Source organism: Anguilla anguilla, chromosome 7, assembly GCF_013347855.1.
Source record: "Anguilla anguilla isolate fAngAng1 chromosome 7, fAngAng1.pri, whole genome shotgun sequence".
Taxonomy (NCBI): Eukaryota; Metazoa; Chordata; class Actinopteri; order Anguilliformes; family Anguillidae; genus Anguilla; species Anguilla anguilla.
Genome location: NC_049207.1, coordinates 42,529,738 through 42,545,275, shown reverse-complemented (window position 1 = coordinate 42,545,275; position 15,538 = coordinate 42,529,738). Strand labels below are relative to the sequence as shown.

The 15,538-nt window shown below is 43.7% G+C and overlaps 1 protein-coding gene across 1 annotated transcript; it reads right to left on the bottom strand.

The window, feature by feature from the left end:
- Nucleotides 1–752: 752 nt before the first annotated feature.
- Nucleotides 753–9,203, bottom strand: klb (klotho beta). The gene is made up of 5 exons (XM_035424953.1): nt 7,677–9,203; nt 6,235–6,748; nt 5,672–5,940; nt 3,917–5,090; nt 753–2,305 (listed from the first exon to the last, which is right to left on the bottom strand). The coding sequence occupies exons 1-5, from the start codon at nt 8,487–8,489 to the stop codon at nt 1,863–1,865; spliced, it is 3,213 nt and encodes a 1,070-aa protein (XP_035280844.1). The 5' UTR covers nt 8,490–9,203; the 3' UTR covers nt 753–1,862.
- Nucleotides 9,204–15,538: the final 6,335 nt, after the last annotated feature.

Sequence of the window (15,538 nt, the reverse complement as noted above, 5' to 3'; positions counted from 1 at the left end):
TTCAAGCGATTTACATTAGCATTGCTTCCAAAATATGCATTTCTGTACAATAAATGTTATGTACAATAAAAATATACAGCTACCCAGATACAAATCAGTAGACGTTGAAAATCACTCTAGCCTCAGTCAATTTTCTCTCTCTCTGTCTCTTTGTACATTTCTTTCTTAAAATGCCACAAGTCAAAACAAAATCATTGGGGTTGTTGAAATTGCCAAACAACACACAATCGCCAATATTCAATCAATATTTTTGTTTACTTTGACTTTCACTTTTACACATTTTCTTCACAGATTCAGTTTTGGAAATTAACCTTAGTGATCTTGCTGAGTGATCGATTGACAAATGTCGATCGAATCCAAGTCAAAGTGGAAATCCTCATAAATAAAAAAATAAAAGAACTACTGCTTGTGTGTACTTTTTCAGCTAAATAGCCTGTTAGCACAGACATCAGGCTGAATGGTGTACATGTCTAATAAACTACAGTCCAGTAAGTGATTTCATCAAAAAGCAATGCATGGCACCATATAGATCAGTGGTGTCAAACTCGTTGCCATGGAGGGCCGTGTGTATGCAGGTTTTCATTCCAACCAATTAATGCTGCCTTAATTGAGTCCAATTACTCATTCAGCCATATGCGTTTAACTGCATTGAAGCACAGAATATAAGAAAATTTTTATTTAGACAATGCGGGTCACCATAGACGTTGGGTCACCATTGTGCACAAACCTGCATACCTAATTCAGCAAATAATTTAACTAATTATATAATCAAGATCTGAGGCTGGAATGAAAACCTGCATACACACGGCCCTCCATGGCAACGAGTTTGACACCACTGATATAGATGGTCTTTACACCAAGACCTACAACTTGACAGCCTACCTGTGTTATTGAAAGTTCTTAATAAATAGTAATGGATTATTTAGCAGTCACAGACAGGCACATTTATCATTTAAAAATTCCTTTGAAGTCCATGCCTATAGAGTCATTTTTAAGTGACAGCAGAGTATTACCAAGAGCCATATTCTGAGTAAAAGTATTTCACAATTACCAGACTACATGTATTTTAAATATACAATTTTTAACACTGGACGTAGGGGGAAAGAAAGTGGTGTAGAGGTCAATGTTTTCAAACTAGTACTCCACTGCATACTAACTTAAGGCTCAGTTCAAATGTTATGTCCAGCAATCACCATTACCTTTAGTAGTATGTTATGACTGGAAAAAAAAATAAAAATCTAATTTACATTTAGTACTGAAAATGTAATTTATTATTTTTTTTTTTCATTTTCAGTTTCATTCAAAAGCGTTTAGTCTGTCTGTATGTAACTTTTTTAGACCACACCTGACTTCAATTCAGGTTTTGAACCAATGGTTAAAAATGATAGTCAAGCGGATTATTCTGTCAATGTTGCAAATTTGGGGAATTATATTAAAAAAAGCTAATTATAAAAAAGTTTTAGTTTACATACAGTTGTTCAGCACAACTGGTTATCAATATGAAACAATAAAAAGCTGAGTAGAGATAATTTTGATTAGTAATGCATTGGATAGACTTTGGTCAACTCTTAGTGTGAATCAAAATCCTAATTCATGCACTTCGTTTACTGATAAATATGAAAACCTATTTTGTTTGTGTACTAAGAAATATCAGTACAATGTCAATGGCATATACCCTTTATGGAGTTAAGAATGCTACAGAGAGAAAGACGAAGACCTATGTATCTCCTGTACACAACAAATGAGGAATCATATCCTTTAGTAAGTCTTGGAGCATATATGAAACAACAGTTCGCAAAGAACAGTTCACATAGAGCAGCTCACATAGAGCAGTTTACATAGAACAGTTCACATAGAACAGTTCACGTAGTAGAGAATTTTAAGCAGCTGTCATTAAAAACATGAGGCCCCTTGCCCCTCGGCCTCCTGGGGCGGTACGGCGCGGCGCGGGGCGGGCCCCTCTGTTTCCGCTTGGCCCAGAAGAGGATGAGCGCCACCAGCAAGGTGAGCGTGAGGAAGACGCACGCCCCGAAGAAGAGCAGCGGCCTGTTCCCCAGCATCGCATCGCACAGGGCGCAGGAGGACTTGGTGTCCGCCCCCCCGCACAACGCCCCGCCGCGGTCCTCCACCTCTGCAGCTCCCCCCCCTCGGGCGATTATCTCTCTGTACACTGAGACCGAGCCTTTGGCGACCGACTGGAGGTGGGAGGAGGAGGGGGAGGAGAAGAGGCCGAACCGGGGCCCATGACGATCCTGCAGCTTCCAGGCGTAGAAGCCCCTCAGGTTCACCCCGTCCATCTGGTAAGCTGTGGGGGGGACAGCGGAACAACATCACCCTCATGTCCAATATGACCAAACTCTTCACTGGATGAGGCTGCCTGTCAATCTCTTGGCAAGGCAATTTGTCTTTTCCGCAGAGTAAAGAATGTAAGCAAGAGCAATTTCTTTTTTAATTATCATGTTTTTCTCTCCTTTTCATGTTCTGCCAGACTCACAATGAATAAAGCTGTAGGGTTTTTAGAAATGGAGGGCATACACTGAATTCATTGTGTTTAGGGAATTAAATGGAGCGCACTATGCACAGTGAGAGCTCACTTAGTTTCCTCACAAGATGTCTGTATCAGGTTGAACCCTTATCGTACTACAGTGGTTATGTTTATGTATAAGTAACATCCCACTTGTAATATGAGGCAATTTTGTGGTAAAAGCTCTTGAAGGCTCATTTCTTGATGCAGGAAACACATTGTCATCTCCCACATCTTTGAGCAAAGTCACCTTTTGTGTCAATATGAAACATGCAGTAGCCTATGCGTCATTATCACCACTACAATGTATGATAGACTCAATGGGCCTCATTCACAAAACATGTGTACGATCACATTTGATCATAAACTGTGTGTAAGAACGTTTCCAAGACCATTTGGTATTCATAATTTTTTTCCTATCTGAATTTGTTCAGGGCTGTTTCCTTATGCTAATCACATCAACTGGATTACGCATAAAATTTACAGTCAGCATTCATCACCTCATACACCTGGGATACATGCAAAAACAAAGGTCTGCACATGTGTCATGAATCCCAAATTTATTTTTTGTAGAAACATTTTTAAGAACAAAAGTAAGAAAAATTTAAGAAATGTTTGTTGAATGAGGCCCAAGGTCAATTAAACTCTAGTGGTGTTTGCTGACCATGTCAAATGCTCTTTTGAAAGAGGGTTTGGCTAAGAGTATCTGCCAAATGAGGAAATCATAATTGTAATTTTAACCTGGTAGCTAGAGACACTAAGCACAAATATCACAGCAGCCAACCTGACGGTTCAGCAAATAGGGCAATACCATTATCGCTAACCTACGCACATCTCCTATGTTGCATTTTTTATGTACTTACGCACCTTTTATGATTGCAAAGGTCCACCATAAAGGCATATTTACTAGTGGCAGCAGATGATAAGGTTGTGTGTTTGCTAGAACATCTATGATGCTGCTGGTAGGACTGGCACCTTTGGCCTCTGATACATTCAAGCAGTTTATAACCTTGATAATTCTCCATTGCAGTTGTTGTATTGACCTAAACAAAGCTAGAGCTTGAGGAGTTATCGCAAAAATAGACCAACACTTGACAAATGTTCTTGTAGTTCATCATTTTCTGTTTGTATTTAATAACCGTTAGCCATTATGGTGGACCTCCATCCAGCAGGCCTGCCAGCTACTTACATATCCAGGACTGGGGAGAAATGTTAAATTATCCAGAGGCAGACGGTGCATAAATACTTGTCTGTCATAGCAATATGTTAACTGCAGAAAGCCGCGCCTACAGCTAAGTAAAGCGTGTGGATCATTGCTGAAAAAAAGAAGGGTACATACTGTTCTAATTGATGAATTAAATAAGTAAGTTAGAAGCCTGAGAGTGGACTTACCCTTCAAGGCCTCCTGGAGGTAACTTCTGAGGTAAAACTGCCTGATCTGGTCATTCTTGGAAGCCTGGTCATCCACCCCGCTAGCTGTGATGAAGATGCTGGCCTCTCCGTACCGCTCCTTTGACCAGCGGAGCACCCGCCGCAGGCCCCAGGGCACCAGGTTCTGCTTCTGGTTGGAGGAGGGCCAGGTGTGGTCCCTGGTCAACCAGCAGTCGTGGTCCATCATGCGGCGAAGGCTGCTGTTGGTGCGCCTGTGGGACGCCAGGTGGGTGGTGAAGTGGTTGAGGGCAATGAAGTCCAGAGCTCCCCGGACCTCCTCCCTCTCCTGCTCGGTGAAGCGGGGCAGGGACAAGTGAAAGAGCCCGAGGCTCTCTTTCTCCCGCAGGTACTCCCGCACATCCGCCGGGTAGTCGCCTCCCCGCCACGTTCTGTCCCCCTCCCTCCCCCCCAGGAACGGATCCAGGAAGTAGGCGAGATTGAACAGGAGGAAACGCTTGGCAGCGGCAGCGTCAGACTCCAGGAAGGGGTTGGCGGGCTCCACCCAGTCGGCGTGCAGAGAGAAGGACACCAGCGCCCCCTGCTGGGCCCGGAACTCCTCGTCGTAGAGGCGCCAGGCTGCCGCGTGTGCCAGGACCAGGTGGTGGGCAGCCCGGTACGGGTCACTGGCATTGTAGGCTTGGCTCAGGTGGTTCGGCTCATTGATAGTGATCCACAGCGGCACCCACGGTCCCAGCTCTCTGAAACACAGCTTGGAGTACTCCCTGAAGGCCCCCACAATGCTGCCGTTGAGCCACCCGCCTGCACTGTGGAGGGGGGCCGGGAGTCCCAGAAATGGGCTGTGATGGGTGGGGTAGTAGAGGATCACCATCGGTTGAATGTTCCTCTTCCTCAGCTCCTTGGCCATGCAGCGGTAGTACCTCAGGGCCTCTCTGTCGATGGTCAAGGGGTCTCCGCGGGGCAGGATGAGGGACCAGTTGAGGGCAAAGCTGTAGTGGTCTGCCCCCGTGGCCTGCAGCAGGTCCAGGTGCTTCTGAATGGCCAGGTAGTCGGAACACTGGGCGCTGCGGGTCTGCAGCCGCACCCCCTCCACCGGGCGCAGGACCCCGTTCCCGGTCACGTTCCAGAGGTACAGGTGGGGATCGGTGAACTGCGGGGAGAAAGGTCTGAGGCGTACCTGGGAAAAGACGAAACCACTTCAAGTGCACGGACTGCAGAGCCTTTCGTTTCATTTTTCATGAAGGAGTCACGAGCTACTGTACAGCTGTCAGTGCATGTGAAGAATCTTAGCTTTTCAGCCATCTTTGTTTCTCTCTCAAGGAAACCTGGAAGCATCTTCCATTTTGCCTGCTGGTGTTGTTCCCCCCACTCACTCTCTCTCTGGCTTTTTCTCTCTCTTGCTGTCTCTCTCTCCCTCAATTCAATTTTCAATTTCAAAGTGCTTTATCGTCATGACAAATATAGGTACTTGTGTTGCCAAAGCAGTGGTTACAACTATATGCAATGATTGTGATTATGAATTAGTTACAAAAAAATTTTAAAAGCCAAGCCTATGACGAAAATGTCAGTAAGTGATATTAGGTGTGTGAGCGTGTGTGTGTGTGTCTGTCTGTCTGTGTGTGTTGTGTGCATGAGTGAATGTGTGTCTGCTTTTTGGCGTGTATGCTGTGTGTGCATGTGTCTCTCTCTATCTCTCTCTGTCTTGCTCTCTCTCTCTCTCTCTCTCTTGCACTCTCTCTGTCTCCTCCACCCACTCACCTGCAGATTGGTGTCGGTCACACCCCAGTGAAAGTCACAGGGAAAACGGCCCTTTACATCCTGGTTCATCTCACTGCTGGGGAAGCCGTTGTCAGCGATAACCTGTCTGTAGAACTTCGCAGAAGTCCTGGGAAGCCTGGCCCTGTCTGGGCTGTTGAAGTCCACGTAGAACAGCCCCCGCCTCATTCTGTAATCATCGTTCCACTCAAATCCGTCCACCAGAGACCAGGCCGTGTAGCCAAACACCTGGACACTGTCATGTACAATTGCTGGAAAACATGCACAGATACAAACACTGTTTGGACGTTGATGGTCTCAATGCAGCAGATCAGCTTTAAGGGTAGCCTCTCTTTCCTTCGTGGGACTATATTTGATTTGACAAGGTTAATCTTTGAAAACTAGGAATAACCCATACAATGTTTTGTGGCTGATATGATGGCAAATTATTTCCCAGTCTGGAATTCTATGGAACCCTGGGGCAAATGTAATCATACCAGAATGCGATTGGTACGTATTTTGGATAAGAATTCCAGTAACAGTCAGAGCAGATCTCAGTTGCTCACCTTGCAGAACTTGACTGATGAACCTCTTCATTAAGTATATGGCCACCGTGTCCTCGGTCCCCACCGTGGCGTAAGAGAACCACCCGTTCTCCATGATGAGCACGCGAGGGTTCTCGTACTCCAACTTGATCCAGTTCAAGGCCTGCCGCAGGTCTAGCGACACCTGCTGGTCGTATCGGGTCAGGGCCTGTCCGAGCTGGGCGTTGTTGGGGCCGAACGACAGGGCGAAGAAGTCGGCCGTCCCCCGGACCAGCTGCCTCTCGGCCTGGGTGAACTCGGGCACCAGGCCCGGGTTCTGCCGTTTCAGCGAGGCGGGGTAGTCTCCGCTCCCGTGGATGGGCTCGGCGAACCAGCCCAGCACGGCCTCCATGGACTCCTGGCAACGTTGCACGTTAGCCGGGAAGGCCTGATGCACGATTGGCTTCATCCAGTGGGAGCCCAGGGTGATGGACACGTAGCCCTGCTGATGGGGTCGGAAGTACCGGTCGTATGTGTGCCATACCTTTGCATGTGCCTGGAAACACGGGACATTGGCTATCAGCAATGAGAGCCAATAATGAGCATATCATCACAGCACACTAGTACTTTTGTGAAAAACATTGGAAACTTCACTCTTAAATTCCACTGTTCGAGTAATTATGTTGTTCTCTGCTGTCCATTGCCTTAAATAAGGCTGAAGCCCCTGACATTCATTAATCAATCCGTGAATTATTTTACATATCTTTGAATGGCATTTTACGCAGTCTCAGCACATAGCTGCGTGATGAGATGTACTTTGACCTCCAACACAAACATAAACCTGTTGTGCATTCTGAACTGTGTCAACAGTGACCAGTCATCAACTTACATTTTTTCAGATGATGTGTGATAATCAATATCTGAATTAGCAAATGAGATGAGATTTCTATTGAATTATACTTTTTAAAAGATTATTGCAGATTTATTCAAATTACGGTGTTTGCTCACTGTCAGTTATACGTAAGTCTAAAATGCACTCTGCATCTTGCAAAATATTCATCAGCTTTGCAGACATACAAGCAGTGTTCATATCGTATTTGCTGTATATTTATATTTTACTGATTTTATATTTATATGAAAGCTAGTGTTTCAGTGGGAAAAAATAAATTAAAGACAAAACTGTACCCAGGACTAAAGGAAAATTATGAAGAAATGTCACTCTAATAGACTTGTATATGCAAACGACATATAATCACAACAAAATTTTTATTTGATAAATTTGTCTTTGATTTGGAGGGAGCAATACGGAATGTTTTTTTTTTTTTTCAAATCGCAGGAGATGAAAAAACCTGAAACACAGAGCAACGGCGACGGACGGAGAACCCGAGACGGCGACGAGGTTTTGTTTTTAATCCCGCGCTGCGAGGTGACCGGGAAAGAACAGGTGAACAGGGAACGGTCCGTGACGCCCCGCGCTTACTCACCCTGATTAGATTGTGGGCTACGGCGAAGGTCGCGCCGGGGTCGCCAGCCTCTCCGGGGGCGTGCAGCCCTGTTCGGTACCCCTGCCAGGCCACCAGGAAGGGGTTGTGCACTGTGATCCAATACTTCACCCGCGACCCGTACGTTCGGAAGCAGAAAGCCGCGTAGTCGTCGAATATGTCCACCAGGGACTTGTTGCGCCACCCGCCAAGGTCCTCCTGCAGGGCCAGGGGCAGGTCCCAGTGGAAGAGGGTCACCACGGGTTCGATCCCCTCCCGCCTGAGGCGGTTTATCACCCTGCCGTAGTGGGCCACCCCAGCGGCGTTGGGGCCCCCCGACGTGGTCCCGTTGGGGAACAGCCTGGGCCAGGACAGAGAGAAGGCGTAGGAGCTCGCTCCCAGGTACTTCAGCGCGGCCACGTCCTCCTCCCAGAGCCGGTAGCTGTCGCTGGCCTCGTCCGCTGTCGCCGCGGGAGACCGGAAGCGGTCCCAGATGGACGGCCCTCTTCCGTCCCTGCCGCTGGACCCCTCGGTCTGGAAGGCCGAGGTCCCGGCCCCCCACAGGAAGCCCTCGGGGAACGTGTCCTGCAGGGGCAGCTGGCCCTCGCTCACGGGACTGGGTTGGAGTCGCTGCCAGAGCGCCAGACCCTCGCCCACCAGACCCTCGCCCACCAGACCCTCGCCCGCCAGACCCTCGCCCGCCAGACCCTCGCCCACCAGACCCTCGCCCGCCAGACCGGTGACGCCGTCACGGCCACACAGGAGGAGGAGGAGGAGGACCCAGGCGAGGGAGCTTGGGAACAGAGCGAAGGCCATACCTGGGAGTCTTAAGAGCGCCGTCAGAGGAGCACTGGCTAGTTCACGGTGGAGAGCGGCATGGCTGGAGAATCCTCGCGCTGGAGACCAGGGTCCGGTGACTCAGGGGAGTACCATACGGGAGCATGGCAGCTCCTTGGAAATGGGAGATAAACGGAGAGAAGCGGAGCGTGCCGTCCGTCTCGGAAGTGCAGCCTCCATCTGACGACTTGACCCAGATGGACTTCCCTATCTCTCAAAACAGCATCAGCCCAAGTCAGTGCGATTGCATGGAAGGACGATCACCCTGTCAATGATTATCCTGGACTCTGATCTCTACCACGAGTGAGACGGAGGAAATCTAGAGGCTAGCACCACTCCTGTCTGCTTATTTTTTTATTCTCTATCCCTCCCTCTCTCTCGCTATCTCTCTGCCTCTCTCTCTCTCTCTCTCTCACTTCATCCCCTCCTCTAATTTGCTCACTCAGACTCTTCCCACATATATCCCATTCCTGTTTGTCTTCCGCTTCACTGCTAACTGCTCTCTCCATCACCATCCCTCTTTCTCTCCCATTAATGCAAAATTAAACACAAAGTGAATCAGTGAAGGGATATTTAATCCTTCCTGCCCGTGTCCCTCTGGGGTCACGTGGAACACACTGGATGCAAATATGCAAAACAAAGGCTTCATGGCATATACAGTATGCTATTGTCAGAACAGCCTGAGGGGAGACGTGAACTGCAGCTCTTGTGCATAAAATATGGGGACGTGCTAAATGTGCTAACCTTATCTCTGTAATCTCTGCTTTTTGAGGAAAGCTGTGCAATGATGTGTTGTCTGCCAACCACCTAATTTGAATCTCGCCCAACGGATTTGCAGGGGACATTTCAATATGGAAAGGCACATATGCAGTTTGGCAGTGACTCATTTGAACGTAATGGAAAAAAGGTAGTTGAAAACATAGATTACTGTTAACGCATTTGTTTTGGTGATACGACTCTGGTAACCTTGGCCAACACAAATAAATTCCGTTGTTCATAATGCTTCAAATTTCTTTTTTAAAATGTCAAAAATAAAATAAAGAAAAACAGGCATACCCTTCAGAATTTTTTGCCAACAATGATATTTACAATGATGATGGCGATGATGATAATGATGATGATGACAGATGTAATTTTCTTCAGTGGGTAAGCATCCTGCCACTTCACCTACCTTCTACTGCAGCTGATGGCCAGTGAGGCATTTGAAACCCTTTTTCCATTTTAGCAGACCATTTACTGTAACAACCAGCAGACCATAATAAGCAGACCATTTGTCAATACGGTGACCTCCACGTGGCCAGTGTCAGCAGTCTTAAGCCAAACTGAATTTACCCCAGGAAGGCTCTGCTCCACATCAATGACAGTGATATCATATAAAAAAAATAATAATAATATACTATTCTTTATTATTACAGAAAGAACTAAATGTATTAAAATCTGGCTGTGAAGGAATTAAGACCTCCACTCCGAACAAATAGCAATTCTGGTGATGACGATGATGATGATGATGACGGCAACTATTGTATGATGACAGGAAGCTTCAATGGTAGAGCCTTCCGCCTTCCTCGTGCGTGCACTCCAAGGTGTTTGTGTCTCTCGGATTTGATTACGGACTGGATAGGGTGCGAAAACATCGCGCTTTGCTTGACTCAGTTTCACTACAGCCTGTGGGCAGGGAGCAGGAAGGCTTATTAGGATTAACTGATGGAGATTGCAGAAAGACCTCACAGTGCTGTTCACATATTGTGCAAAAACAAGTAACATTGTTATTTCAGAATTGCTTTTCCAGCTTTACCGAGTAAGGAGCTTGATATAAACGCTGGGCCAAAATCAATTTAAAATATAATCTATTTATCCCTAACACATGACTTTTGATATTGTCCTTATAAACATGCTGCCTAGTTTGACAAGTAAGCAAGTAACATAAACCCAGTGTATGCTCTTCAGACACATTCAGAGTATCTAAAGCTTGTTCAGTTTGACAAATATGAGGAGGAACGATGATCAGTTTTCAGATAAATTTTCTACTAAATGTATAGATCTACTGATTTATTGTTTAGGATGCTACAATATCGGTGATGCGTGTCACACTCAAATTCTAATAGGACATGCTGTTCATCCAAACACCTCTCTCCTCTGCATTACTGAAACTATTAATCAGACATTAGACTTGCTGAAATGAACAAGGGTGTACATTTCCGTATCCATGGTAATCACTTTCTAGTGGCTCCCTGACATCTGTGCAGTGACATTTGGGGTTAACAGCAAGCAGAATAAACCTTTTTTGATAAGTGAATAAATGCATCCTGTACAAATTATCATGTTAGTCATGCCTGACATTTCATTTCATGAAATATGTTTTGAGTTGAACTGCCAGATATGTCTGTCTTGAACTTATATTAGACATGTATTTCAAACACGCATTAAACCATATTGATATTTTTTTCCTGTGAATGACACAGCACATTTAACAACAGTGAATTTGTCTTGACAAAGTATCCTAATATGAGTTCCACATCTACTTGAAATATGCATATAATTTACAAGGGGAAGGGACAAAGTATCACGGCTGATCATATTTACTCCAGTGGGCTGTGCTATAGGCCAAATTTATGGTCTTTATTGTTTTATTACACCAATATATAAATCTGTTTGCTGATAACGAGGTTACAATATTAAGCCACAAACATATGCTCTGTTAGCTGTCAAGAATCCCTGCTGCAAACCTGAGCCATATAGGCAACGTGTAATACGTTTTATAAAACTAGTCAGCTATATTTTCCAAAAGTCCCAAAGTTGCATGAATATCTTTGGCTGGAATCACCTCATCTTTGGATATTAATAATAGCCAACAGTGTGCTGTGGCAGAGGCCTGAGATACCCGACGTCACAGCAAGCAAACTATTGTGAAATAGGAAATACTGCGTCTTCTGTTCCAACGTATAAAACTGCAGCATTCCAAAGTTTATTATTCGGATGACGTCCTTGACGTTTACAGGACAACAAGGAATGAAAGGTCACCAATAAATGTGACCACAGCCACATTCAGACTCTACAGGAAGATCTGAAAGGAAAGCCTAGGACTGACAAATGCAAACAAAACAACGAGCGTCATAGGACAGGAAGGATATGAAATAATCGGAACGCTTCAGAAGACAAGCAGGGCAAAATATTGACTGTGCCAATTAAATTTCCTTCACGGGTGACCGGGTACCAATGCTATCTACAGTCTGTTTCAGCAGAAGAACACTTTGGTTGCAATGATCTCACACTAGCAGATGACCATTATGTCAGGTCTCTTATTGAGGCTGTGCATGCCTGCATCACGTACAGTATGATCTGTGAGAGTATTAAAAACATTGACACAGCAGCAGGGCCCAATTGTGTCAGACACTGTTGTTCTATGAAAAAATAAAATCAAAGGCAAATGTCAAGTTGGTCATAACCTGAAAGGACCCCTTACTTGGTATGCTGTAATAAATTCAATAAATGGAAATATTGCAAATGGACCCAGGTTCTGTCTCATTTAGGTCTTTAAATGCAAGTTAAAAAATTTAAATCAATATTAAAATATGCTCTGATAGGTTGCATAGAATTAAACACTTTTGCAAGTGTGTGATTAAGTCCCTTCAGAAACTACTGTAATGTTGTATGATGCAGTATCCTGTTTTAAGGCTGTTCAAGCAATTCCCATGAGCTTTTCTTGAGATTTATATCAAGGATTTATCTTTTATTGAACTGAGGTTTTTGATTAGGTACAGCACCATGTGACTGAGAGTGGCTGGAGGGCAAAAATAAATGAATGTTCACAGAAACTCAGAGCTCTCTCATTGTTTTTTTTTCTTCTAATAGTAACAGCCTGTGTGATTCAGGTCAAATATACAGTATGCCATTAGCAACTGTCATCATCATTCAAAATGCCCAATACAATAGTTTCTGGTACTTATTACACTGTTATTTATTTTAAGTACAATTAGAGTAAGAAAATTGTGCTTTTTATATAATTAATATTTATTTACATTCGACGCATCAATGCAGTTCACAAACCAAACATCAAAGACCGATCAATATAAAGCCACTGTGACAACAGAAAAAGTAATACACTTTTACAGCTATTAAATCCACCCATTGATTTAATACTATGTGTAAACGTCCTCCCCTTCCACCCCCACCTACCCCCCATGCATGCACCCACATAAAAACATAGCATACCCTAAAACAGACAAATAAAAAGGATATGACAAAGACAAACAGACACACACAGAACAAATAGGACAATTCGCAAATGCATCATTTGTACATGGATTTGTTTGTGTACATCATTTCTAGCTGCAAGTAAAGTCTCAAAATCTATTGATGTGGGAAGATGGTTTGAGAGGAGATTGCCAAGCGTGGTGGTATAATAAATTACAATGACATGCTAACCCTTTTCAGTTAGCCCATTCTGTACATATTATGACACGTCATGTTTATGACTGCATTAATCAAACCAAATATTTGGTTTCCATCAAACTGTAATCTCATTTTATCTCCAAATGTGAGGCAATAATTGAACAATGCTGGTACATTTTTATTTTAAATTATGTATTTACTGTACTGTAAAAAAAAAAGTGTCTACTGTAAAAAAGAAAAAAAAAACATATTGCTGTGACCTGAAAGGGTTCGGTTTCATGGTTACTTCGAACTGGGATAATGGTGTTAATCCAATGAGCAAATATATATGATAGCCCGCCCTAGGTCCTCGTTTGTGATTTGTTAACAATATTTGCAGTACCCAAGGTACTTTGGGCAGTGGGCGAGGCTGCTGGGGCTATTGAGTTACACCGTTATGGATGTCTGATATGAACACTGTCGCTGTTAATGGGAGGCTTGACCTTGTGTCCTGCCGTTTGTCCAAAACACAATCACCACGTCACATTTCTGATGTGATATCAAGGCTGCCGTACAGGAAATGACAAAAGAGATGGGATTAACGGAAGTGGGTCAGATTCGATTGCAATCTTCCCTCTCCGTGTGCCTTATTATTACTGCCTTAAGTTGTCTGTGACCATCAACGAAAAGCAAGCAGGTGGCTGTTTGCTGTCATACTATTCCGACCTTTCCTCTTGCAGGAATGCAGATGCAATATGTAAAATATGACTCCTTTTTATCTCTCTGCACACATCACACTTTTTCTCTTGTACCTGCTATTAGCGGTTTTAGGTCACCTGATGGTCACACTGGTGACAGGGATTCTCTTGCATGACTGCCCCCACAGGGGCAGTGCACACATGGCAGACACAGCAGGAGATTGGGTGGAGCAGATGTCAATCACAGCTGGAGCCAAGGAGATGGTCACAGCTCACGACACAGCCATCTGACAAGGAATCCGTGGGTGAACAGTACGTCCAATAGCGTTCCAGGGATTTCAAAGAATGCAGGAAATGAAAGGACATCTCAGAAGGGAAAGGAACGGTGATTTACAAATGTGTTCAACTGTCACCTCTCCATCCCCCCCTGGTGGTCAGTGTTTTCTCTGCCACACGTGTGAAAAGTAAAATAAAAAAAAACCTATTTCCTCTGATAGCAGGTAGAAATGCATTATCATTTTATGGCACCATTCTTCCAGGGCAATGCTTAGACTTTTATGGAATCTCATGATGACATTAGTAGGCACTGATACGGATGAAATGAAGTGTAGTTGCGAAAGAGAATTTATGACATGGAGGATGGTGTAAATCCACACATCCGTTTCCCAGGAGGCACCGTAAGCTCCAGCTCTCACTGTTTCTGTGACCATCTGTCAATGTGGTCCCCTATACGGGCACCAAAGGAAGGGCTTTATCACACACTGTAACACAGACTGGCAAGAAACCAAGGAAGATGGAAGTCCTTTATTTTTCATATGAGCATAAAGCATGGATCATATTATTTCAGTGTACGTTGTCAAGAACTGAGCAGGAAGCTAGAATATTAGATGCAATGTAAGATCAGTCTATTGGTGCACAATCTCAAGAACAATATATTATACTATGCTAAAACCTGCATTAGAAAGGGACATTCAATAAAAATAAACGAAATAATGTTTCTGAATACATTTTCACTGGAACATGTTTTGTCACCCAAAACACTTGAAAATGCCCAGTCCCTTAAGCAAGTATCGTTACTTCTGTGTAAAAGTGCCCACCAAAATTATTCACACCCATGATAAAGATATTAATAAACAATACAATAAATGTATATTTTTATTTCCAAACATTCAATTCTGATAACAATACAGTGGAAGCAACAAAAAGAACACTTTTCTAAAAATGTGATTTTATTTCCCCAAAGAAATGCCACACACATTCACACCCTGTTTCAGTGCTTTGTGACACGTGGTGTTTCACAATAATATAAGGGGAAATCGCTGATTGTAAGGCACGTTCAGGTACCATCAATTTTAAGTTAATTTGAGATTTATAGATCACAGGTGCATAAGTTACAAATGAGATTCATAGAACCTGCGTAAGCAATGTATTTTATGCTCAGTATCTTTTATGAATCGAACATAAGCACACCGGCGGAAATGATCTTAAGACTAAGTTCAAGTATAAATCTAAGAACATTTTTATAAATGAGGCCCCTGTTTTCTGCTATCTTTTAGAATTTATGTCAGGATTCTGTTACTTTTAAGGCACAATGTGGGCTAGGCTGTCTATATCTTTTTTAAGTTAACTTCCACGGAATAACTGCTTAAACGTCTCAAGGATATCAAGCTTTTTATAGTTACAGCTTTTTAGTTATAGCTCCAAGACTCTAGAACAGTCGTTTTGAAGAAATCAGAGCAGCCATGCCCCCGTCTTCTTTGAACAACTCACCGTTCTCAACTTGCTTTTAATTAAGCGCAACATATTTTAAGTTATACCTATATCCTTTTATAGTCATTAAGTTGTATTCTTTATTAAAATTATTTTATTTTATTTTAATTTTCTTTTCTTCATATTCTCATTTGGTCTCTGCTTTATTATTATTATTATTATTATTAGTAGTAGTATTATTATTAGTAT